Here is a 24313-nt window from a genome sequence, read left to right on the forward strand (position 1 = left end):
ACCAGACCAGGCCACGCCCAGCAAAGCCAGCCAAGTCCCTTTCTCCAGCCTGGGGCTTACTAGACCTTGGAGCCTCATCTTTTCCCGGCATTCCTTAGTAATCATTACTCTGGACTCAGGCATTTCATTGCTCATCAGTTCCTGCATTCTTTCACCAAGAGAGAATTTCTTCCATTCTTTCTGGGCAAGAGCAGCGTGTGTGTGTGTGTGTGTGTGTGTGTGTGTGTGTGTGTGTGTGTGCGCCTCTGGTGTATGTGTGTGTGTTAGTGTGGTGGTCCCAGGGCTTGAACTCAGGGTCTGGGTACTGTCCCTTAGCTTTTTGTGCTCAAGGCCGACACTCTACCACTTGAGCCATACTTCTAGCTCCACTTGGGTTTGTTTTTTTTTTTTGGCCAGTCCTGGGCCTTGGACTCAGGGCCTGAGCACTGTCCCTGGCTTCTTCCCGCTCAAGGCTAGCACTCTGCCACTTGAGCCACAGCGCCGCTTCTGGCCGTTTTCTGCATATGTGGTGCTGGGGAATCGAACCTAGGGCCTCGTGTATCCAAGGCAGGCACTCTTGCCACTAGGCTATATCCCCAGCCCCCTCCACTTGGGTTTTTTGGTGGTTCACGGGAGGTAAGAGTCTTATGGACTTTCCTTGCCCCATGAACTTTGACCTGTGATCCTCAGTTCTCAGCCCACTGAGCAGCTGGGATGGCAGGTGTGCACCCACACCCAGCCAAGAGCAATCTTCACATAGATTGTATTGTAGGTCCCCTCCCCGTCCTGGTCCTGTGCGCCGTGCTCTGGGTGTCAGGTACTGGAGACAGAAGAAGAAAACGGCTAGCTCTGGGCAGAATTTGATGGCCAGAGTGTGTATTACCTTGTTACCTGACCTGCATGAGAATCTGGAGCTTTTAGAGTTTATCCAAGGTTAGCATAGAGCAGCCAGAGGACTGATGGCTAGTGGGGACCCCCTGGATGGCACTAGGGACACACTGCAGGGTCTGCAACCTAAAGGGCAAATAAACTCTCTGGCTACTGTGGCTCATGCCTGCCATCCTTGCTACTCAGGAGGCTGGGAGGTTCTGAGGAGCATGGTTCAAAGCTAGCCAGGGCAGAAAAATCCATGAGACTCCCATCTCCAATAAACTACTCAGAAAAAGCCGGAAGTGGCTCTGTGGCTCAAGTGGTAGAGCACTAGCCTTGAGTACAAAGCAGCTCAGGGACAGTGCCTAGGGCCTGAGTTCAAGCCCCAGGACTGGCAAAAAAAAAAAAAAAGTTCCTTTGGTATTGGAAGCATGACTCAGTTCATATAACACTAGGCAATGAGTGAAAGCAGCTGCAGGTACTGAGATTGAGTACCAGTCTGAGGCCTAGAAAAAAAAAGAAAAAGTTCTTCATGTGTATAAAAAAGAATCACCAGGCACTGGAAGCTTGTATCACCAGTAATTATTACGCACAGCCCACCCTTTACTACTTGAGCCACACCTCCATTGCTGGCTCTTTGCTGGTTAATTGGAGATAAGCGTTTCAGGGATTTTTCTACCTAGCCAGGCTGGCTTCAAACCATGATCCACAAGTCTCAGCCTCCTGAGTAGCTGGGATTACAGGTGTGAGCTACATCACTCCGCTGAACTTTCATGCTCTAGAAGATGATTCGCATCTTTATCTGTTACGGTAATAGAAAACTAACCCCGAAGGTTATTTCTAACTTTAGCTTTCCAATTTCTACCCTGTTGGACAATTTCTTCCCTGGACATTTGTGTGTTATATAGAAAATAATTGCCAGGTGCTGGTGGCTCATGTTTGTGGTCCTAGCTATTCAAGAGTTGAGATTTGTGGATCACAGTTCAAAGCCAGCCTGGGCGGGAAAGTCTATGAGATTCTTATCTCCAAATAATCAGAAAAAAAAAGAATCCAGAAGTGAAGCTGTGGCTCAAGTGGCAGAGTGCTAGCCTGGAGAGAGAGGGGAAAAAAAGGCCCAGAGGTAGTGCCCAGGCTCTGAATTCAAGCTCCGAGATGGGCACCAAAAAATAAAAAAGTGAATAAAAGATTTAAATAGTACTGTTTCAAAGGACAAAAATGTGATTCAGTTGTAGAGTATGTAACTTGTATGTTTGTCCAAAGCCTTGGGTTCTATCCCCAACCCTGAAAATTTTTTTAAAAATGATACTTTATTTCTGTGATTTCCTCCTCAAACATGTAATCATTGAGTTTCTTTTTTTTGTTGTTGTTTTGTATTGTTTTTTTGCCAGTCCTGGGGCTTGAACTCAGGGCCTGAGCACTGTCCCTGGCTTCTTTTTGCTCAAGGCTAGCACTCTGTCACTTGAGCCACAGCGCCACTTCTGGCCATTTTCTCTATATGTGGTGCTGAGGAATCAAACCCAGGGCTTCATATATACAAGGCTAGCACTTTACCACTAGGCCATATTCCCAGCCCCCCAGGAAAGTTATTATTATTATTATTGTTGTTGTTGTTGTTGTTATTTGCTGGTCCTGGGGCTTGAACTCAGGACCTGGGCACTGTCCCTGAGTCTCTTTGTGCTCAAGGGTAGCACTCTACCACTTGAGCCACAGTGATATTTCTTGCCTTTTTAAGCAGTTTATTGGTGATAAGAGTCTCACTAACACTTTTCTCCCTGGGCTGGCTTTGAACCCTGATCCTCAAATCTCAGCCTCCTAAGTAGCAAGGATTATAGGCATGAGCCACCAGCGCCTGGCTTATTATTATTATTAGCCAGTCCTGGGGATTGAACTCAGGTCTTAGGCACTGTCCCTGAGCTATTTTGCTCAAGGTTAGCTTTCTACCACTTGAGCCACATCTCTACTTCTGGCTTTTTTGGTACTTAATTGGAGATAAGAGTCTCATGGAAAGCTGGGCACTGGGTGGCACACACCTATAATACTAGCTACTCAGGAGGCTGCAATCTGAGGATTGTGGTTCAAAGCCAGCCAGGGCAGGAAAGTCCATGAGACTTTTATTTCCAATTAACCACCAGAAAACCAGCAACTGTAGCTCAAAATGGTAGAGTGCTAGCCTTGAGCAAAAAGAGCTCAGGGACAGTAGTCCTCAGGCCCTGAGTTCAAGCCCCATGACAGACCAAAAAAAAAAAAAGTCTCATGGATTTTCCTGCTTGACCTAGCTTTGAACCAGAATCCTTAGATCTCAGCCTACTGAGTGGTTAAGATTTCAAGAGTGAGCCACTGCGCCCAGCAGTGTTTTATTTAACTGTCCCCCAATGCCAGGGGCATTCTGACTGTCCTAAAAGTGGTTTCACAGCTTGTTTCCTGGTTGTGATCACTTCCTCCACTTGAGCTAAGTCATCCTCTAACCTTCCAGCATCACTCTCCCCGCCCTGCCCCTCCCAGGAACCTCATCACTATGCTGCCCCAAGGCCAGTCCAGCCTGGAGGAGCTTGGCCCTAGCTGAGAAGTGCCATCACACTTTCTATTACCCCAGGCTACCCTTTACTTTTATTTGTGTGGTCTTGGGACTTGAACTCAGGGCCTGAGCACTGTCCTTTAGCTTTTTCCACTCAAAGCTGGTACTCTACTCCTTGAGCCTCATCTCTACTTCCAGCTTTCTGCTGGTTCATTGGAGATAAGAGTCTCACAGACTTTCCTGCCTGGGCTGGCTTTGATCCTCCATCCTCAGATCTCAGCCTCCTGAGGAGCTGGGGTGACAGGCGTGAGCCACCAGGGCCTGGCCACGTTCATCTTTTAAATAAACTCTCCCTTCTAGTTTCATCGTGAAGAAACAGTAAATGATATAATGAAAGAAGAAACAAGGTGAGCATTCCTTCAGATTTATTTGGAGAAGAGGGAAGGGGCAAGCAATGGGTGAAATTGCTGGGCTCAACGAGTTTTACCCATAACAAATGATGAATTTGAGGTCCAATGCTCCTCCACATAACTTGGCTGAATTTTTTTCTTCTTTCTTTCTTTTTTTTGTCAGTTGTGAGGCTTGAACTCTGGGCCTGGGCGCTGTCCCTGAGCTCTTCTGCTCACGGCTAGCGCTCTACCACTTGAGCCATGGCTCCACTTCCAGTTTTCTCGTGGTTCATTGTTTGGTGGGTTGTTTTGGTTTTTTTTGCCCTGGGTCTTGAACTCAGGGCCTGAGCACTGTCCCTGGCTTCTTTTTGCTCAAGGCTAGCACTCTACCACTTGAGCCACAGCGCCACTTCTGGCTTTTTTCTATTTATGTGGTGCTGAGGAATCGAACCCAGGGCTTCATGTATGCAAGGCAAACACTCTACCACTAAGCCATAGCTCCAGCCCCTCGTGGTTCACTGGAGACGAGTCTCATGGCTTAGAACTGTGAACCTCAGATCTCAGCTTCCAGAGTAGTTAGGATTACAGGTGTGAGCCACACCGGTGTGCCTGGCTTCTTCTTGAGCTTTTTCACTCAAGGCTGGTGCTCTACTATGTGAGCTACAACTCCACTTCTGGCTTCGTGCTGCCTAAAGATAAGAGTCTCACAAATCTCCCTTCCTGTGTTGGCTTCAAACCTGGATCCTTAGAGCTCAGGTTCCTGAGTAGCTGGGATGATGGGCGTGAGCTACTGGTACCCACTGGTGACAATTCTACTTTGTGATCTAATATTTGGTTCTGGAGAGAGAAAGGAGAGAGGAAGAGATGAAAGGAGAGAGGAAGGAAGAAAAGAAGGGAGGGAGAGAGGGAGGAAGAAAAGAAGGAAGGAAAGAAGGGTGGGAGGGAGGGAAGGAAACAAAGAAGGGAGTGAAAGAAGGGAGGAATGAAAGAAGGACGGTAGAAAGGAAGGAAAGGAAGAAGGAAGGAAAGAAAGGAGGGGGGAATAAGGAGAGGAAGAAAAAAGAAAGGGAAAAGAGAAGAGAAGAGGGATTATGTAACTAAAACCAAACAACTACTAAACATAAAAAAGTCTAAAATAGACCTCTCAGTGGATCACAATAGCTCAAAAGCTATATATGTATGATCATATAAGACAAGGATAAGCAAACTCTATTGTTGACGTTATATTTAAAGTTCTAGGTGAATTTTCTTTGGCGTATGCCACGTGGCTACTGTATATGTTTTTGGTACACTGGGTATTGTATATATGCCTATGTGATCTAGGGAAGGGAAAGAAAAACAAGGGTGTAAGATATCACAAGAAATGTACTCACTGCCCAATTATGTAACTGTACCCCTTTGACACAACACCTTGTTAACAAAATTTAATTAATAAAAAAAAACCCTTCAGGTCAAAGAAAAAAAAAAGAGAAGAGGGAAGGGGAGGAGAGGGCAGGGAAGAGAAGGGAAGGGAAGGGAAGGGGTATAGGGAAGAACTTGCAATTCTCCAGAGCCTCAGCTTAGAGAGGAAGAGCTGTTATTCCCAGGCAGGGCCAGTGAGTTGCTTCAGAGTCATGCATTTCTCTTTCCTCTCCACCAAGAATGGCCTTTCCTGTTTCCTCCTCACCTAGCGAGCTCAGACTCAGCCCCAGATATGAGCAGCTGCTTGCGCAGCTGGAGGAAATAGGGCCCAGTCACCAGCCGGGACGCAGACTCACCTGCCCTTGACGTCAATACGGCCAGCCAACGCAGGGCGCCACCCTACATCCTGACATACTTGAGGGCCGCACAAACCCAGATGCGGTGCCTGGGCCCCAGTGGGCAAGGTGCTTGATACAGAGTCTCCTGGTAATCCTTTCCCAGGCTCAAGCTGCAAAGACAAAGGCGGAAGGAGGCCCGGGGAGGAGGCCAGGTGGGCTGCAGGTGGAAAGACATGTTGAAAGTGAGCCAGGTGTTGTTGAATCACTGCACACTCCTGCTTGGGGGGGTTGGAGGTGGGGGGAGAAGAAACCCCATTCCTGGTTTGTGCACACCAGAGCACTGGGAGCTGGAATCCAGACTCCTCTCCAGCCCACCCATCAGCTCATTTAGCATTCAAGTTCGAAGCCAGCCTGGGCAGCAAAGTCTGTAAGACTTTCTTTTCTTCTTCTTTTTTTTTTGCCAGTCCTGGGGCTTGAATTCAGGGCCTGAGCACTGTCCCTGGCTTCTCTTTGCTCAAGGCTAGCACTCTGCCACTTGAGCCACAGCGCCACTTCTGGCCATTTTCTACATATGTGGTGCTGAGGAATCGAACCCAGGGCTTCATATATATGAGGCAAGCATTCTTGCCACTGGGCCATATTCCCAGCCCCATAAGACTCTCATCTCCAATGAACCACCAGAAAACTGGAAGTGGAGCTGTGGCTCAAAGTGATAGAGTGCTATCCTGAGCAGAAGAACTCAGGGATAGGCCCAGGCCCTAAGTTCAAGCCCTACAACTGACAAAAAAAAAAAAAAAAAAAAAAAGCTAACAGCCCCTAGGACCTGAGTTCAAGCCCAAGTGCCAGTGTATGCACGTGTACACACACACACACACACACACACGAGTTCCTTTTTCCTTTTTTGGTTGGTGTGATGTTTGAACTCAGGGCCTGGGAGTGGTCCCTAAGATCTTCATCTCAAGGCTAGCACTCTACCACTTGAACCACAGAACCACTTCTGGTTTTCTGGTGGTTCATTAGAGATAAGAGTCACACAGACTTTCTTGCTTGGGCTGGCTTTGTTTTTTTGTTTGTTTGTTTTTGCCAGGCCTGGGCCTTGGACTCAGGGCCTGAGCACTGTCCCTGGCTTCTTTTTGCTCAAGGCTAGCACTCTACCTCTTGAGCCACAGCGCCACTTTCGTTTTTTTCTATATATGTGGTGCTGGGGAATCAAACCCAGATCTTCTCTTGCCACTAGGCCACATTCCCAGCTTGGGCTGGCTTTGAACCTCAATTCTCATAACTCAGTCTCCTAAGTAGTTAGGATGACAGGTGCGAGCCACGGGCACCCAGCACAATGCCTTCTGATCATCTTAAAGCAAACACCCCCAAACTCAGGACACCTCCATGTACCCATTCTGTCCCCAAAGTGACAATTCTCCAGAATTCCTCTAGAGACAAGGCACACGGTCAACCAGGCCTCCCCTGCAGCCCAGCATTAATGGAACTCCGCAGACCTTTCTCACCCCTGCCCCTCTGCCCCCTCCCCCCCCACCGTCTCCCCTATTGAACCTAAAGCCAATGTCTGCACCCCTGAAGATGCTGCAGATGTCCTCGGTGCTGTCTTCCCCTGGCCGCTGTGGAACACACCCCCTTTCTCTGCCCTTCACCTGTTGGATGGGAAAGGCAAGGGATCTGACCTAACTTTGCACTCTTGGTCTTTAGGGTCTGGCATCTAAAAGCTTAGTTTCAACACTCCGGCCTACAGCCATGGCAGGGCCTCGGATTCTGGACCATCAGAGGCCCTCAGACTGCACTGACCCAGCCGCAGGTAGATTCCTGGCCTAGTTTTACAGCCGCAAGAAGGGAGGCAGCCAGCTTTCCTTTCTTCTTCCCCTGGCTAACTCCTAACTTGTTCTGTCTTGGCTGGGACTCTTCCTCCTCCAGGAAGCCTTCCCGGATTACAAGACACCTGGAGGTTTAGGCCCCGCCTCTCCCTGATCTCCGCTGGCCACTTGCACTTCCCTTTAGGGGAACACCCTCTGGGTGGGAGGTGGAATGAGGCTGACCACGCCCCCACCCCCTGGAGGAATCTGACTAATCAGGGTTTACAATTCCCCTCCAGCCAAGGTCTTCCAGGAACCTGTGCCAGAGGTGTTAGGAAAGAGGTGATCCTTATCTGAGAGCTGCTGGCTGGGAAAACTGTGGGCCTGGAGCTACACCCCGCCAGCCCTGAAATCACCTGGGAACACCTAGCTCCAAGGAAAAGATAAAGCCGGGGGCTCCTGAACCCAGCTGTGCCTGAAGCCTGCTTCTACCTCTGCTCTTGCCTGTCTTCCTTCCTTCCTTCCTTCCTTCCTTCCTTCCTTCCTTCCTTCCTTCCTTCCCTCCCTCCTTCCCTCCCTCCTTCCTTCATTCCCTCCCTCCCTCCCTCCTTTCCTCCTTCCTTCCTTTCCTCTTCTTCTCCTCTCTCTTTTCTGCCATGAATACTGTGAATTGAACTAAAATATCAGTCACTTCTCAGCCAAAAGAGTTTAGGCTACTTCCTGTCCTTATCTGGAGCTAGAGACCCCCTCTTCCAGGAAGCCCAGTGCTTGAGGCTCCATATTCACCAAGAGAAACTAGCTGGGGACTGGGGGCTCATGCCTGTCATCCTAGCTCCCCCAGGAGGTTGAGATCTGAGGGCCCCGGTTCAAAGCCGGCCCTGAGAGGAAAGTCATGAGATTCTTATCTCCAATGAACTACCAAAAGGCTGCATGTGGAGCTGTGGCTCAAGTGGTAGAATATTGGCCTTGAGCAAAAAAAGCTCAAGGACAGCACCCAGGTCTTGAGTTTAAGCCCCAGGACTAGCAGACACACACACACACACAAATAATTGTAGAAGTTTCCTAAACTCACATTCGCTTGCTTGCACCCATCCCTGCTGGACATGTCATGGAAAGTTGTTTTAGGCAGGGAGTGGCTGGGTCAGATTGGTTTTCTGTCATGGAAACTGGTTTGTGTTCCATGAGTTTGGCTGATTTGGCTACAGTCTAGTTTTGAAAACAATGACATTTTCCTATCTTGGGGCTTGAACTCAGGGCCTGGGCGCTGTCCCTGAGCCTTTTCTGCTCAAGGGCAGTGCTCTACCACTTGAGCCACAGTGCAATCTCCTGCTTCCCCCCCCGCCCCCTCCCCTTAATTGGAGATGAGAGTCTCGGGGGACTTTCTTGCCTGGGCTGGCTTTGAACTGCAATACTCAGATTCCAGCCGCCTGAATAGCTAGGATGACAGACTGTGAGTCACTAGCATCCGGTTCCATAATTCTTTGAAAAACAATCATTTGTGGACTGAAGACTTCAAGGGAAACTTATGTCTTGTGAACAGCCCCAAGACTGGCACACACACACACAAAGTGAAACAGTATGAGGCCCTGAGTTCACAGCCCAGTACTGGCACCAAAAATAAATAAGTAAATAAGAATTCTTCCAGTCCCCCAACAGCCTCTGGTTGTAGTTAAATGAGTGAAAGGGGATATGATAGCCTCAAGGGAACCTGAAGAGAGCTGGGGATGTGGCCTAGTGATAGAGTGCTTGCCTAGTATGCATGAAGCCCTGGGTTCAATTCCTATGTACCATATACACAGAAAAGGCCAGAAGTGGCGCTGTGGCTCAAGTAGTAGAGTGCTAGCCTTGAGGAAAAGAAGCTCAGGGACAGTGCTCAGGCCCTGAGTTCAAGCCCCAGGACTGGCAAAAATAAAAATAAAATAAACGGATGGGAACTGCGTTATGTTCTAGCCCATGCCACTCTAGACTTGTAACCTAAGGTGTCCTTCTGGAATAATAAATCCCAGGGGCACAAGCACTGTCTTCCCTCTATTTATACATGAGGATCTTGTGGTTTTGAACCTGAGCCCCTAACCTTCCTTCTGGCTTTTTTTGTTTTTGTTGTTTCTTTGTTTTGCTTTTTGGTATGTGTGCTGTATGTGGTGGGGCTTGAACTCAGGGCCTGGGCGCTGTCCCTGAGCTTCTGTGCTCATGGCTAGTGCTCTACCACTTGAGCCACAGCTCCATTTCTGGCTTCCTGTTGGTCGATTGGAGTTGAGTCTTATGGACTTTCCTGCCCGGGCTGCATTGAACCGCGGTCCTCAGATCTCAGCCTCCTGAGGAGCTAGGATGACAGGCGGGAGCCACCAGCGTCCGGCCTTATTTTTACTTTTTAAGCCCTGAACCACCACAAACTTGAAAAGGAGCCAGGGGAAGAACCTGGGGTAAGTTCAGAGCAACTTCCCCACCAACCCAGCCATGGGGGGGGGGCGGGGGGAGTCCCTGCATTTCTGGGATCTTGGGAAGCTCAAAACATCAGCAGGGCTGGCTGGGGCCGAACCACGGGCCCCAGAGGCGGGAGCCTGGCCCCGGGGGCTCAGGTCAGAGGCTGGGGCCGGAGGATGGTGGTTTGAGGCCAGGCGGGGCCTCCAGGGACCCAGCAACGGATGGAGAACACGCACAGGGTCCCCGAAGGGCACAAACGCAGCGGAGGATTTCGGGGTCCCTACTGGCTTCTGGCCTGGCACGCTGTCCTTCCCCCCGCCCCCCCCCATCTCGGGCCGAATCCCCAGTGGGTCCCTGGAAACGGGCGCCGGAAGGGGCGGGAGCCTGGCGGCGGAAGGGGCGGGGACATAGGCGGGAGCCTTGGCGGCGTCCAATGGCTGCGCATAACGTCACTTTCCGGCGGTGGTGGCGGCGGCGGTGGCGGCGGCGGCGTAGGAGGCGGCGCGGGGCCGGGGCGGGGGCGGCGGCCCGAGGCGGTGGCGGCACCGGGCTGTGACCCTCGCGGCGCGCGGCCCGCCCGGCCTGCGGCGCTGGCCCCGGGTGCGGTGGCATCATGCCCTTTGACCTCCGGAGGTGAGTGCGGCGCGCGGGACCCCCTCACGTGCGCCCCGCGACCCCCTGCACCCTGCAGCCCGCGGCCCTCCCGCCCCGCCCCCGCCGGGTGCACGCTCGCCAGGCCCCTGGAGCCCCCGGCGTGCAGCCGGGGAACCCCCCTCCCACCCAGCCCACCCTGCACCCAGCCCCCCCCAACCTGGAGGACTGGTCTCCCCACACCCAAGAAGAACCCACCAAGCCCGAGGCACCCCGCCCTTCCCGGGCACCCCTCGGCGGACCCCACCCTGGCTGACAGGTGGGCCCGGCCGCCCCCTGCACCCCTGGGGGCCCCAGGAGCAGCTGGAGAGGTTCAGGTTTCCAGAACCTGAGCCCCCCAGCATGCCCCGACACCCTCCACTTCTTGCAGGCCACCTCCAGAGGCCTGTCCATATGGAGGTCCGTGTCTAGGCCCTGGCCTTGTGTCTGCCTGTGGGGGCCTTGTGGGGAGAGGAGGGACCCCTATTCCCCCATGCCTTGGGCAGGGTGCAGCCCAGGGGCCGGCTGCAGGTCTGGCCTTGGCTCTTAATTTTTTTTTTTTTTTTTTTTTTGCAGTCACCACAATGGTTTCTTTGTGGGGTCCAGCCATTTCTTAGTGGTGGACTTTTGTCTCTGGCCAGTCGTCTTGGACTCCTGCCTGAGAAAAGGGGGTCACTGCTAGATATTGAGGTTGCTTTAGACCCCAGGCTGAGCATAGAGCAGGACTTTTTAGGAAGAGCTGAATTCGAATGCTGCCTCAACTCCCTTCTTCTGAGCTTCTAGAAGCTCAGAAGCTAGAGAGGGACGGACAGACTCTGAGTTCAGGTTCTCCCTTTCCCCACTCAGAACCTTCTAGGCCTTGCGGTTTCTGTCCTTTGCAAATTAGAACTAAAAATAAAGGTTTCCCCACCTGTGAGTGTCAGGGAGACCCCTAGAGTCCCCAAGGTTTGCAGCAGAAATTAGGATGGTGGTGGAGGAGGGGCCCCCTGTATCTCCCAAGCCAGGAAAACAGGGAATCCACTGCCTCAGTGTGGATCAAAACAGGGCACCCAAAGATACAGGGTTCAAGTCCGCTGTCACCCCTCTGCATGGGGGCATCGTGGGGTCTAGGTCTAGAGAGGATATGGGCCTAGGACTTATTGTCTAAGCTGACGTGGTCTTTTAGCCTGTCCTGGGCACCAGTGCCATCTGGCAAATGGGTGCCAACTTCCTGCTCCTTCTAGGCAGACTTGAGGCTGGCATAGGGTTCCTGAGACAAATGCCTGCAGACTCAGAGCAGTTTGGAATCAAGAACCCCCTGCACCACCACCCAAGGCACCAAAGGGAATCTTAATTTGGGAGGTGCTGGTACTAGAGCTTGAACTGAGGGCTTTATGCTCTCACTCCCCCCCCCCCCCCAACTCAAAGCTGGTGCTCTACCCTTTGAACTGTTGTGCCAAGTCGCAAGACCACCCCCAAGAAGACCACCAAGATTCAGACACTCCGAAATGCAAAAGCAAGGCAAGGCTTTATTTAACGAGCTGCCAACTCGGGCCTCGTCCTACCCACCGACACAGCGGAGGTTAGGAGGAAGCCCCGAGCTGTGATTACACAGGGCTTATAAAGGCAAAGAACAAGGTTACAACAATCAGCTGTGCAAGCAAGATTAGAACACAGGTACAAATCTGATTGGCTCAGGGTTCGATTCTAAAATGGGGTTCATGTGGTGGGGCCTGATTTCAAAGTCTGGCACCTCATTTCCCCCTTTTTCTTTTTGGTACCTTGGGAGCCAATCATGGCTCCATTCTGTCCATTTCAATGGCTTGCATGTCTAGGGGATGATATAGAGGTAAGGCATGGGCCAGTAGGGCCAAAAGTAGTATCCGAAAATAATTCTGGTCCCTCGGTTTTAAAGGGGGCTGATGGGTGAAGATCATCCATCTTCTGTAACTTCTTCAGGCTGACTCAGGGGCGTTGACCTCACCCAGCCAGGAACCTATAACCCTAGTCTACTTTACCAAGGGACTGCAGGATTCACCTCACTTTGGAGTGAGCTGCCAAAATAACATTAACACCAGCCAGGGTAGTAAGGAAAGAAGGCAAAAAGAAAATTATAACAATATTCAGTCTAACTTTCTTTTCTTGAGGCAAAGGCGAAGCGGCCCAGCTGGGTGCTTGGAGACCTCCCATGTTCCATCACGGTAGTTGTCATCCAGGGCAAAGGGGTCAGCTGGCCTGGCGTGGAAGCAATGAACCCAAGTGGCGATGCCGTCCAGGGTCCCCTCCACCGTGGTTAATCTGTTGATTGGGGGCATTGGCAAGCTGACAGGCCTTTAACAGATCTCAATAAGGACATAATCTCAGGTCTACAAGCTTTCTTTACTAAACAGATGTATGAGCTTAAAATTTTCACTGCCAGTCAGGGCTTTGAGTAAATGCGGGGGGTGAGATTTTAATCTATCCTCTCATTTAACAAACTTACCCTTACTAACCACTATCACAGATGACTGGCAAATTCCTGCCCAGTAGACAGACATGGGCACTGGAAAGGCATGCTCATGAACTATTCTTCTAGGACTTCCCGGCTTTAACTTTTGAAAGGCCAACAGTAGTGACTCTAGGATCTGACACCATCTCTGCCATCCAAGCAGTGGCTTACTGCCTCTGGATGCTCCATCACTTTTGTCCCAGGAGGAGTGACTTTCCACTGGACTTGGACTAAGGACCTGAGTGCTGTCCCTCAGCTCTCCAGCTCAAGACTAGCACCGTACCACTTTTGAGCTCCACACCACTCCGTTCCCAGCACTCTGCTGGCTGATTAGAGACAAGTCTCTCACAGGGACCTTTCTTTGCCCGGGCTGGCTTCGAACCGCAGATTCAGATCAATGAGTCTTATAAGGGGCCACTTTACTCCAATTATAAGCAACAAGGTGGTCCACATAGAAATAGTTTTTAAGCATGCTCTCTTACCTGGAACTTATTAAGGGTCAGTATTAGATCTTGACAAACTTGCAGGAATCACCTGTGCTTCTCTGTGGGCCTGCTGAAAACTGTTACAAAAAACCTACAAAGAAGCTGGAATGGCAATTAAACATTTTGGTAGCCATAATTCTCCCTTTCTCACTTTGCAATAATTATTTAGGACAAATTACTTCCAAATTCCTTATCTAGAAATGTATTCTTGATTTCCAAAGCCTTTTTAACACTAACACAACACTTTAGCTTTTATCTGCATCGGAGAAACTGAAGCTCACAGGCATTCTGAAACCAGGTGCTGCCCTTTGCTTTCGTGCTGCTTGTTTTAAAAGAGCCTCTTTTTTTTTCTTCAGTCCCAGTTACTGCATGGCATGAAGACCTTTGAATTTAAACTTAGTTTTGCATCATACTGCAGTCTTGAACATATTCACACTCACACATGCACACACACATCCATTTTCAAAAGATCTTAAAGCGCGCTGAATAAGCATCGGCCGTACATTTTAAGACAAAAACCTTTAACAAATGATTTTAGCATTCTCCAGCCTCATTTTCCAGGGCTTGATAGTTTTAGTAAAACATTTTTAGTCTTAGTAAAACATTTTAGCGCACCAAACAATTTTCTGCTTAAGAAGGCTGGGTGGGGGTCCCCCCAGAGTTCTTTCTGTGGACACTCACACTCTGATTGTGAACCATCGCCTGTACATCTTTCCAATGAGCTATGCAGGTTTGACACAAAAGAGACTGTTAGACTTACAAACAACAGAGATGACAACGCAGCATGGTGAGGTCACTCCCTGCCACCTGTGGGTGGCTTGGGCTGGCCCTACATCCACCCCGTCGGCGGCTGCGGGTCAGGACTTGGACTTGGGGCTGATGCGTCTGTGTCCTGGGCTGTCGGCGACGGCGAGTTGACTGGGCAAGACCCTCCGGAGCGGAGGGCACAGCTGAAACATTTTCCTCAGAGTCCTCCTCTTGTAGAGTTAACTGGGATGGGGAGTATGGAGCGGGAAACATTTCCTCCTCCGTGCTTCCTCCCTATGTCAAAGCTCCCTCAATTTCCTCAAAGGTGGACCATTCTGACTTGCACAGGGTGATCCACTTTTCCTTTTTAAGGGCCACACCTTGGTTCTGAGCTATCTCCTTAACCTCCCTCCAGTGAGCTAGGATCAAGTCTAGGGGGCTAGATGGAGGTCCTCAAGATAGAACGTTATCCATAGCTCTGATCAGAAGTTCAGTCCAAAAGGCTACAAAAAACAAAACAATAAAAAAGGAGGAAAACACACAGGCCTGAGAACAAGAAAAGCTACGAGTTGCAGATCTCCCAAGCTGGCCCACAACCTCCTACAAGGGTGCAGAAGGAATGGACCCGAGTTGGCCCACAACCTCCTGCAAGAAGGAGTGGACCCGAGTTGGCCCACAACCTCCTGCAAGGGTGCAGAAGGAGTGGACCCGAGTTGGCCCACAACCTCCTGCAAGGGTGCAGAAGGAGTGGACCCGAGTTACGAGTTGGAGATCTCCCAAGTTGGCCCACAACCTCCTGCCAGGGTACAGGAGGAGTGGACCCAAGTTGGCCCACAACCTCCTGCCAGATAAGCAGAAGGAGCAGACCCAAGTACAAGGTGGGCGGGTTGAGTCTCGTTTAGGAGGTCCTCCTGGTCAGTTCCGGCCAAAAACCAAACTGACTCGCGCCCTACAAGCAAAAGCAAAACAGACAAATTACAGGACAAGACAAATGAACAGTGCTGTTTACTTACCTTCGGAGTCTGGGATCTCGGGGTCTCTGGGGCTATCCCGGACAAAACCCCAAATGTTGTGCCAAGTCGCAAGACCACCCCCAAGAAGACCACCAAGATTCAGACACTCCGAAATGCAAAAGCAAGGCAAGGCTTTATTTAACGAGCTGCCAACTCGGGCCTCGTCCTACCCACCGACACAGCGGAGGTTAGGAGGAAGCCCCGAGCTGTGATTACACAGGGCTTATAAAGGCAAAGAACAAGGTTACAACAATCAGCTGTGCAAGCAAGATTAGAACACAGGTACAAATCTGATTGGCTCAGGGTTCGATTCTAAAATGGGGTTCATGTGGTGGGGCCTGATTTCAAAGTCTGGCACCTCAGAACCACATCTCTACTTCCCACTTGTTGGTGGTTCATTGAAAATGAGTCTCATGGACTTTCCTACCTTGGACTGGCTTTGAATTGTGATCCTCAGATCTCATCCTCTTGAGTAGCTAGGATGATACTTGCATGGGTGGGAGCAGCCTAGTTGCTACCAATAAATGTTTGTGCCAAGAGACTCATGCCACCATTCCAGATCCCACAAAGCACCCTTCCCTGGGGCTGACATTGAAGGTTCGTGCCCCTTCCTTTGTCTCCATTGGATACAGCAAGTTCCAGTGTGCATATGGGGGCCTGGGGCTTGAACTCAGGTCTGGACACTGTCCCTGAACTTTTTTTTTTTTTTTCTCAAGACTTTCGCTCTACCACTTGATCCATTCTTCCACTTCAGGGACATTAAGAATCTCACAAACTTCGTTGCCCTGACTGGCTTTGAACTTGGATCCTCAGATCTCAGTTTTCTGAGTTGCTAGGATGACAGGGGTGAGCCATGGGTGCCTGGCTAAGTTCCAGTGTTTTGAAAGTCCCAGCTTCTTTCTGGTCATTAAACACATTTTGTGTTGTTAAAAGGGTTCAAGTTGCATGTTTGGGGGCAGTAAGGAAATATCACCAGCTCAGAATTGAACATTGATATTTATTTATTTAGTGCCAGTCATGGGGCTTGAACTCATGGCCTGTGTACTGTCCCTGAGCTTTTCTCTAAAGGGTAATGCTGTACCACTTGAGCCACAACTCTACTTTCATCCTTTTTGCTGGTTCATTGGAGATAGGAGAGTCTCAAGGACTTTTTCTGCCTGCCTGGCTTTGAACTGCGATCCTCAGATCTCAGCCTCTCTAGTAGCTGGGATTTGCAGGTGTGAGCTACCAGTTGCCTGGTTCTTGTTGCTCTCAAAAAGTCAGGAGAAGGAAAAAGAATCATGTAACCTACTCTATACTGTAATTCATTAATTATTATGTTTCCAGGAGGGAACAGGAGCTTGCAAGGATAAGGATTTGTTTCTGGTTTATTCAAGGTGTTTCTAGTGCCTCAAAAGCAAATGTCTTGAGGTCTAAGGGAGCCAGAGGGACCTTTAGTACCGGTGTCATTGTCTTCAGTGATTTGAGAATTTCGAGTTGTTTCTTTTTCATGGGGGGGCAGGGGATGGAAGCTATGACTTCAGGCCTTCATAGTAAGAACTACCATTGTGCTCTCCTCCCTTTTTGCCTTTGAAGCCCCTCCCCTTTCCCTCTTTTTTCTTAGCTTTTTTTTTTTTTTTTGCCAGTCCTGGGGCTTGGACTCAGGGCCTGTGCACCGTCCCTGGCTTCTTTTTGCTCAAGGCTAGCACTCTGCCATGTGAGCCACAGCGCCACTTCTGGCCGTTTTCTATATATGTGGGGCTGAGGAATCGAACCCAGGGCTTCATGTATGCAAGGCAAGGACTCTACCTCTAGGCCATATTCCCAGCTCTCCCCCTTTTTTCTTTTTTTCTGCTCAAGGCTTGGTGCTCTACCACTTGAGCCATGCAGCTCCACTTCCAGCTTTTTGCTAGTTCATTGGAGATAAGAGTGTCATGGACTTTTATTGTCTAGGTTGGCTTTCAACTGTGATCCTGAGCTCTGAGCTTCCTTACTAGCCAGGATTATGGGTGTGAACTACCGTACCTGGCTGAGTTTGTCCTTTCTAGGTTGGATTTTTTTTTGGAGGTGAAGCCGGAACTGGCTGGGGAGACATCCTGGTCTATAAATGATTGCTTATATTTCCTCTCCTCTTGTTAAACGATTACTGATAGCGGGAAGTTGGCACCTGGTGGAACTAGCCTTATGACCCAGATCCGGGGAGTGCTGTCCCGAGTTCCTGCTGGCACCTGTCTCTCCCCTCACCTAGGAGGGGAGGGGAGAGAACAGCCATGGGTCTGGAGCTTGAGCCTTTCTTTCAAGGAGGTGCAGTGGCTGGCTACTGCATAGCGCCTGCTCTGTCCCCCTGCCCCACCCCCGTGGAAGCGCCCCTGCATCAGGGGCCATGTCTCACTTGGTTAGGGCCAATGGCAGGGTCAGGTGACATGTCCCAGGGTGAAGAGGGCAAGGTAGGCAAGTGTTGAGAATTTTGGGGTGGTCACGGCCGAATAGAATAGAGAGCACATTGGAGTCTGGTGTGGCAGAATAGGAGGACAGCCTGAGATGCTGGCTGCCTTCTAAGTGGTGTCTCTCCCTTCCAGAAAGATCCCCCCAAGCCAGCTTTGCTATCTTCAGCCTGCAGGTGGGCCTTGGCACCCCAGAGTCAGGCCTGGGTTCCTGTGTGGCCTGTGACCACTCCTACCCTGTATCTCCTTAATCCCTATGCCAGGCAAGGCTCACTCAGGACAGGAACAGTGAACACAGTCGCCCTCAGAGAAACTTGTATGAATGCATGTGTGCCTGTGTGTGTGTGTGTGTGTGTGTGTGTGAGAGAGAGAGAGAGAGAGAGAGAGAGAGAGAGAGAGAGACAGAGAGAGAGAGACAGAGACAGAGAGAGACAGAGAGATGGCTGTGGGCCTTGAACTCAGGGTCTGGGAGCCTGTTGCTCAAGTCCAGTGCTCTACCACTTGAGCCACAGCAGTCTCACAAACTTTCTGGCTTCCACTGGCTTTGAACTGCAGTCCTCCTCAGATCTCAGCCTCCTGAGTAGTTAGGATTGCCGGTATGAGCCACCAGTGCCTGGTCTTCCTATCTTTGTGGGTTTTTTTTTTTTTTTTTGGCTTGTTTGTTTTCCAGTCCTGTGGTTTGAACTCAGGGCCTGGGCACTGTCCCTGAGCTGCTGTGGCTCAAGGCTAGCGCTCTACCACTTGAGCCACAGCACCACTTCTAGCTTTATCTGTTTATGTGGTATTGAGGAATGGAACTCAGGGCTTCATGCATGCTAGGCAAGCACTCTACCACTAAGCCACATTCCCAGCTATATATCTTTCTTCCCTCCTCTCCCCTCCCTCTTCCCCCCCTCCGTCTCTTTCTTTTTTGCCGGTCCTGGGGCTCGAACTCAGGGCCTGGGCACTGTCCCTGGCTTCTTTTTGCTTAAGGCTAGCACTCTACCACTTGAGCACAGCACCACTTCTGGCTTTTTCTGTTTATGTGATACTGAGGAATCGAACCAAAGGTTTTGTACATGCAACAAAGCATTCTACTAGTGAACCATATTCCCAGTCCCTCTTTCTTTCCTTCCTTCCTTCCTTCCTTCCTTCCTTCCTTCCTCTCTCACTTTTCTCTCTCTCCTTCCCTCCCTCCTTCCCGCTCCCTTTTCTCTCTCTCTCTCCTTCCCTCCTCTCTTTCTCCCCTTCTTCTTTTCTCCCTTCCTCCCTCCCTCTGCTGAAGATTGTATTCAGGGCCTCTCCTACCCAGCCCTTCTTATTTTGAGATAGATTCTTACCAGATTGTCTAAGCTAGCCTGAAACACTCTGTTCTCCTGCCTTTGCTTCCCAAGTAGCTGGGATTACAGGTGTGCACCACCATGCCTGCCTGGGGATTGACTTTTCTGTTAATGTCCTTGCTGTTTCTGGGAACTTGTTGGCCTTACAACATCCGAGTGTCCACCCAGAGGCTGAGTCTGTACCTTGGCAGGCTCCCTGCACAAGCTGGGGTTCGCAAGGCCCTCTGTGTGTGCCTGGCCTGAGCCCTCATAATCTGTGTTACTCCACCCATTGCTGGCTGCCTCACCCAGCTCCTCGGAGCTATCGCAGAGGAACCCTAGTGTCTTGGTGGAGCCCAGTTTTTTGCCCGATGAGACTGAGGCCTCTAGTGCCATTGCTCAGGAGAGTCTGGGAAAGGCACTGCTAATTGGTCGTTTAAGGAGGTGGTAATTATTTTAATTTTCTGTTGTCAGCTTTAGCATGTGGCTCTATTAACCTAATTGCCTAGGCTATGTGTGGGAAAGTACAGACCAGAAGAAGCCTCCTCAGCACTGCTATGAGGCTTTGTTTTTACAAATCTTGGCTCAAGCCAGGTATGGTGGCTCATGCCTGTTATCCCAGCTACTCAAGGGCTGTGATCTGGATGATCCTGGTTCACAGCCAGCTTGGGGGGCTGGGAATATGGTGTAGTGGCAAGAGTGCTTGCCTTGTCTGCATGAAGCCCTGGGTTCGATTCCTCAGCACCACATATATAGAAAAGGCCTGAAGTGGTGCTTTGGCTCAAGTGGCAGAGTGCTAGCCTTGAGCAAAAGGAAGCATGGGGCAGTGCTCGGGCCCTGAGTCCAAGCCCCAGGACTGGCAAAAAAGCTGGAACTGGAGCTGTGTCTCAAGTGGTAGAGCGCCAGTCTTGAGCAAAAGAGCTAAGGGACAGCACACAGGCCCTCAGTTCCAACTCTAGGACTGGTGTACAGGCCCTGCCCCCGCCCCGCCCCCCACTGTTCAAGAGAGAGGCAGGAGAGACTCAGGGTTTCCTGAAGCCCATGGGTATGCAGGATGCCCCACGGGTACCCCACCTTCTGAGTGAGCCTTATCTGTTCTGTTGATGGGTCGATGGGTTCCCCCATCTCAGCTGTGGAGGTGAACTTGGGGTCTGAGCAGTGTCTTCCTGACTTTGTGAAGGCCTAGAAGAGGGGTGCTGGGTCTTGTGCTAACTCTGTTTGCTGGAGCTTTGAGGAGCTCCAGCCAGTTTCCCATAATGCCTGTCCCCCTCTGCACCCCAGCAACAGTGGGCAGGGCTCCCCTCCCCCTTCCCTATCAGACTTGGCCCCTCCCTCCCTCCCTCCCTCCCTTCAGTAGCTGTCCCAGTAGCTGTGAGGTGCTGTTGCAGGTGGCTTTGCTTTGCATTTTCCTGTTCATTAGTGAGGTGGAATCCTTTCATGTACTTCCTGCCATTTTGATGTCATTTAAAGCAGAATGTCTACTCAAATCTGCCCTGGTTTTGGGTTTTCTTTCTCGTGTGCTGATCCTAGGGCTTGAACTTACAGTGCCAACTCTTCCATAGCTTTTTCACTCAAGACTGATATTCTTACTGCTTGAGCCACAGTGCCACTTCTGGGTTTTTGGTGGCTCATTGGAGATAAGAGTCTTACAGACTTCCCAGTCCATGTTGGCTTTGAACTGTGATCCTCACGTCTCAGCCTCCTGAGTAGCTAGGAGGGGACACCTGACTAATCAGTACTCTAGCTCCAGAAACATCTGCCCTGCAGCCTCCACCGCCCACTGGTATCCCAGCCGCCCCCTCCGCTTCCTCCCCTTCTCTGGGTGGTGGGTCACATCGCATGGGCCCTGAGTTCAAGACTTAGTACTGATGCATGCATGTGTGTGCACACGTGCTCCCACACATGCATGCACGTACACAACCCCAAACAAAACAACAGACCTAAGCCCTAACTTCACACTTTCTGGCCTCCAGGAATCGTCGCTTCCCCGTTAATGATCAGACCCTGGAGAGCCACAGTTGGGCTGCTGGGCACCGTGCTGCCCTCCTTCTGGGCTGGTCCAGTGGTCCTGGGAATATGCACTGTGTACCCGTGTCCTCAGCCCTGCTTGCCACAGGCAGGCTGGGACTCTGAGGGCAAAGGCTTCACCAGAGCAGGGCTCTGGGGTGTGTCCCAGCTACTCAGGAGGCTGAGATCTTGAGAATCATAGCTCAAAGCCAGCCCAGGCAACATAGTCCATGAGCTTCCTTTTCTTAAACATTTAATTGTCAAGGTGATGTACAGAGGTATTACATAAGTAAGGTAGTGAGTACATTCCTTGTCAAACTTGTTACCCCCCTCATTTTTCTCCCACTTTCCCTCCCCTCCAACCCCACCATGAGATTCTTATTGCCAATGAAGCACCAAAAAGCCAGTAGAGATGTGGCTCAAGTGGTAGAGCACCAGTTTTGAGTGAAAAAACTCAGGGACAATGCTCAGGCCCTGAGTTCAACACACACACACACACACACCCACACACACCGCACACACATACATGCACATACACCAACACACAAACTCCCATCAGGTTTCAAGTCTAATCCTGAAGACGAATGCCACCATTGATCGTGGCTGTTACCGAATCAGCTGACAGGACTTGAGTCTTGAGAAAGCCCTTCAAAGCTGTGCAAGGCTGTGGTTTTGTGTACAGATGGGGAAACTGGGGTACAGGGAGTTTTAGTTAGTGATGGGAGGTTTTTAGCAAAGGCCAAAGAAATCCAACCATTCTGCGTTTGTGTCTTCATTTTTTTTTCCAGTCCTGGGCCTTAAACTCAGGGCCTGAGCACTGTCCCTGGCTTCTCTTTGCTCAAGGCTAGCACTCTACCACTTGAGCCACAGCACCACTTCTGGTTTTTTCTATATATGTGGTGCTGAGGAATCGAACCCAGAGCTTCATGTATGCAAGGCAAACACTCTACCCCTAGACCATACCTTTTCTTAGGTTGATTGTTCAGCGTCATGATGATGTGAAATACAAAGGTCCTGCTCTTCCTTCCATGAGCTGCCTGACACATGCAATGCTGATGCTGACTCGGTGTTGGATGATGACTAATTGTTCTGAGCATGCTTAGGGCGGTGGAGCTAGCTGTGGTCCTCATAGTCCCTTTACGAGGCGCTTACCAAGTCATAACCCACTATTCCTCAAGGAGCATCTGTGAAGGATTTGGAATGAGGCATTAGTAACAGGCTTGTTTTTGTGCTGGTCCTGGGGCTTGAACTCAGGGCCTGGGCACCTGTCTCTGAGCTTTTTCACTCAAGGCTGGTGCTCTGCTACTTGAGCTCTAGCTCTCCTTTTGTCTCACAACCTTTCCTGTCCTGACTAGCAGAGCTCAGCCTCCTGAGTAGCTAGGATTACATGTGTGAGCACTGGTGCCTAGCCAACTTGTGAGTTGAATTTTCTCTGTCCCCTGTACATTGCACAAGACTTGTCCCTAACTCTGTCTCTAGGGAGGAAAGGCACGTCAGGGAGTAGAAGCTACAGAGTGGGGGTCTGAGTTCCTTCCACTTTCTCACCCCAGCTGATGGTGGGTTAGCGTGACTCCCTCCACCTGGGCTGGGTGGGTTTGCATCAAGGAAAGTAATGGGCTTATTAAAATCAATCATATGGGAGGCCCTAGGGTTCAGCCAGTCCCATTGGCTGTGGGATCAGGGATATAAGATTCTAGAAGCTGAAGAGGGAACCCACATTGTCCCAGCAAGCAAGTGGCAGAGCAGCTCATTCGAATAACCCCAGCTGTGCTTCACTGAGCTGGGTTGCCCTGATAGCTGGGTGGTTTGTCAGGGTTGGATACACTGAGTTAACCCAGGGCAGGAGAAGGTTGGCTGCCCGCCTCTGCCCAGCCTGGGCCGGGCACTCCACAGTCAGGATTGAGGCTTCCAAGTAGACTTGGGGTGCCTGCTCCAAAGACTAGGTGGGGCCTGGGGTCGCAGGGAGCCAAGAACCCAGGGCTTCAGGACTGTGTGGGTCTGTGTCCTCTCCTGGCCCAGCCACATGATCGCTGTGTCCTTGGGCTACTCCTAGCACAACCTTTCTGGGCCTGGTCTGCAAACGATTGTGTGTACCACCTCCAATTCCCTTGTCACGGCTCCCCTTTCTTTCCATCTGTGTATCTTAATCAGACCACCCCCAAGCAGGGCTTGCAAACTTGGGGTGCTGGCGTGCTGTGATCCTTGGGTCCTTCTAATAAGGGAAATTGGAATTAATGCCAACATCCCCCCCCACTTTTTTTTGGTTCTCATGTTGGTACTGGGACTTGAACTCAGGGACTCATGCTCTCATTTGCTTCTTTTTTTTTTTCCTTCCACTCAAGGCTGGCACTTTACCACTTGAGCCACAGCTCCACTTAAAGCTTTCCGGAGGGCTGGGGAGATAGCCTAGTGGCAAGAGTGCCTGCCTCGGATACACGAGGCCCTAGGTTCGATTCCCCAGCACCACATATACAGAAAAACGGCCAGAAGCAGTGCTGTGGCTCAAGTGGTGGAATGCTAGCCTTGAGCGGGAAGAAGCCAGGGACAGTGCTCAGGCCCTGAGTCCAAGGCCCAGGACTGGCCAAAAAAAAGCTTTCCGGTATTTCATTGGAGATAAGAGTCTCATGGGCTTTTTTTTTTTTTTTTTTGCCAGTCCTGGGCCTTGGACTCAGGGCCTGAGCACTGTCCCTGGCTTCTTCCTGCTCAAGGCTAGCACTCTGCCACTTGAGCCACAGCGCCGCTTCTGGCCGTTTTCTGTATATGTGGTGCTGGGGAATCGAACCTAGGGCCTCGTGTATCTGAGGCAGGCACTCTTGCCACTAGGCTATATCCCCAGCCCCTCATGGGCTTTTGTGTCCCAACTGGCTTTGAACCACGACCCTTAGATCTCAGCCTCCTGATTCGCTGGGGATTACAAGCGTGAGCCACATGTGCTTGGCTTGCTCGGATAGTTCTGTGTTTCCATCTTGATACTGACTCCTGTGTGGGAATCAAGCTTGCACCTGTTGATTTAGCATCTTTCTCTGTGTGCCCTGTAGTAATGGCCCAGAGGAGAGGGGGCCATGGGTCTGCCTTAGAGAGGGGCAGTCCAGTGAGAGCCACTGTCTGCTTTAGCAGCCTCTGTTCTTGTGTGATGCACGCGTGTGTACCCATTGGCGGGCGACAGCTGGCCAGGGGAAAGGCAGATCCCCCAAGCCCACTTCCAGATGTGATGCAGAGGTATGATGGTGGGAGGTGTGGCTCCCCACTCCTTGCCTGGCGCCCGCTCTTTTGTGGCTTACCTCCAAATGTTCAGGAGTTCTCAGGACCCGATGCTAATGGCTCCTGCTTGTACTTGTAGCTATTCAGGAGGCGGAGATCTGGAGGATCACAGACCTAAGCCAGCCCAGCAAAACAATGACCAGCAGAAAGCTGGACTGAAGGTGTGGGTCATGTGGTAGAGCACTATTTGGACAAGCTAGCTGAATGAGTGCAAAGGCCTGTGCGTTCACACCCCAGGACTGCCATAAAAAAGTTTTCTGA

General features: G+C 50.8%; 1 protein-coding gene across 1 annotated transcript in view; it reads left to right on the forward strand.

Annotated features, from left to right (window-relative positions):
* The first annotated feature begins 10231 nt into the window (after nt 1-10231).
* The window catches only part of Ergic1 (endoplasmic reticulum-golgi intermediate compartment 1), a 56084-nt gene continuing 42002 nt past the window's right edge, over nt 10232-24313 (forward strand). The window contains exon 1 of the mRNA XM_048334095.1: nt 10232-10354. Coding sequence (XP_048190052.1) covers nt 10335-10354 — 20 coding nt within the window. The 5' untranslated portion in view covers nt 10232-10334. The remainder of the gene's footprint in view (nt 10355-24313) is intronic.

The sequence above is a fragment of the Perognathus longimembris genome, chromosome 25 (genome assembly GCF_023159225.1).
Source record: "Perognathus longimembris pacificus isolate PPM17 chromosome 25, ASM2315922v1, whole genome shotgun sequence".
NCBI lineage: Eukaryota > Metazoa > Chordata > Mammalia > Rodentia > Heteromyidae > Perognathus > Perognathus longimembris.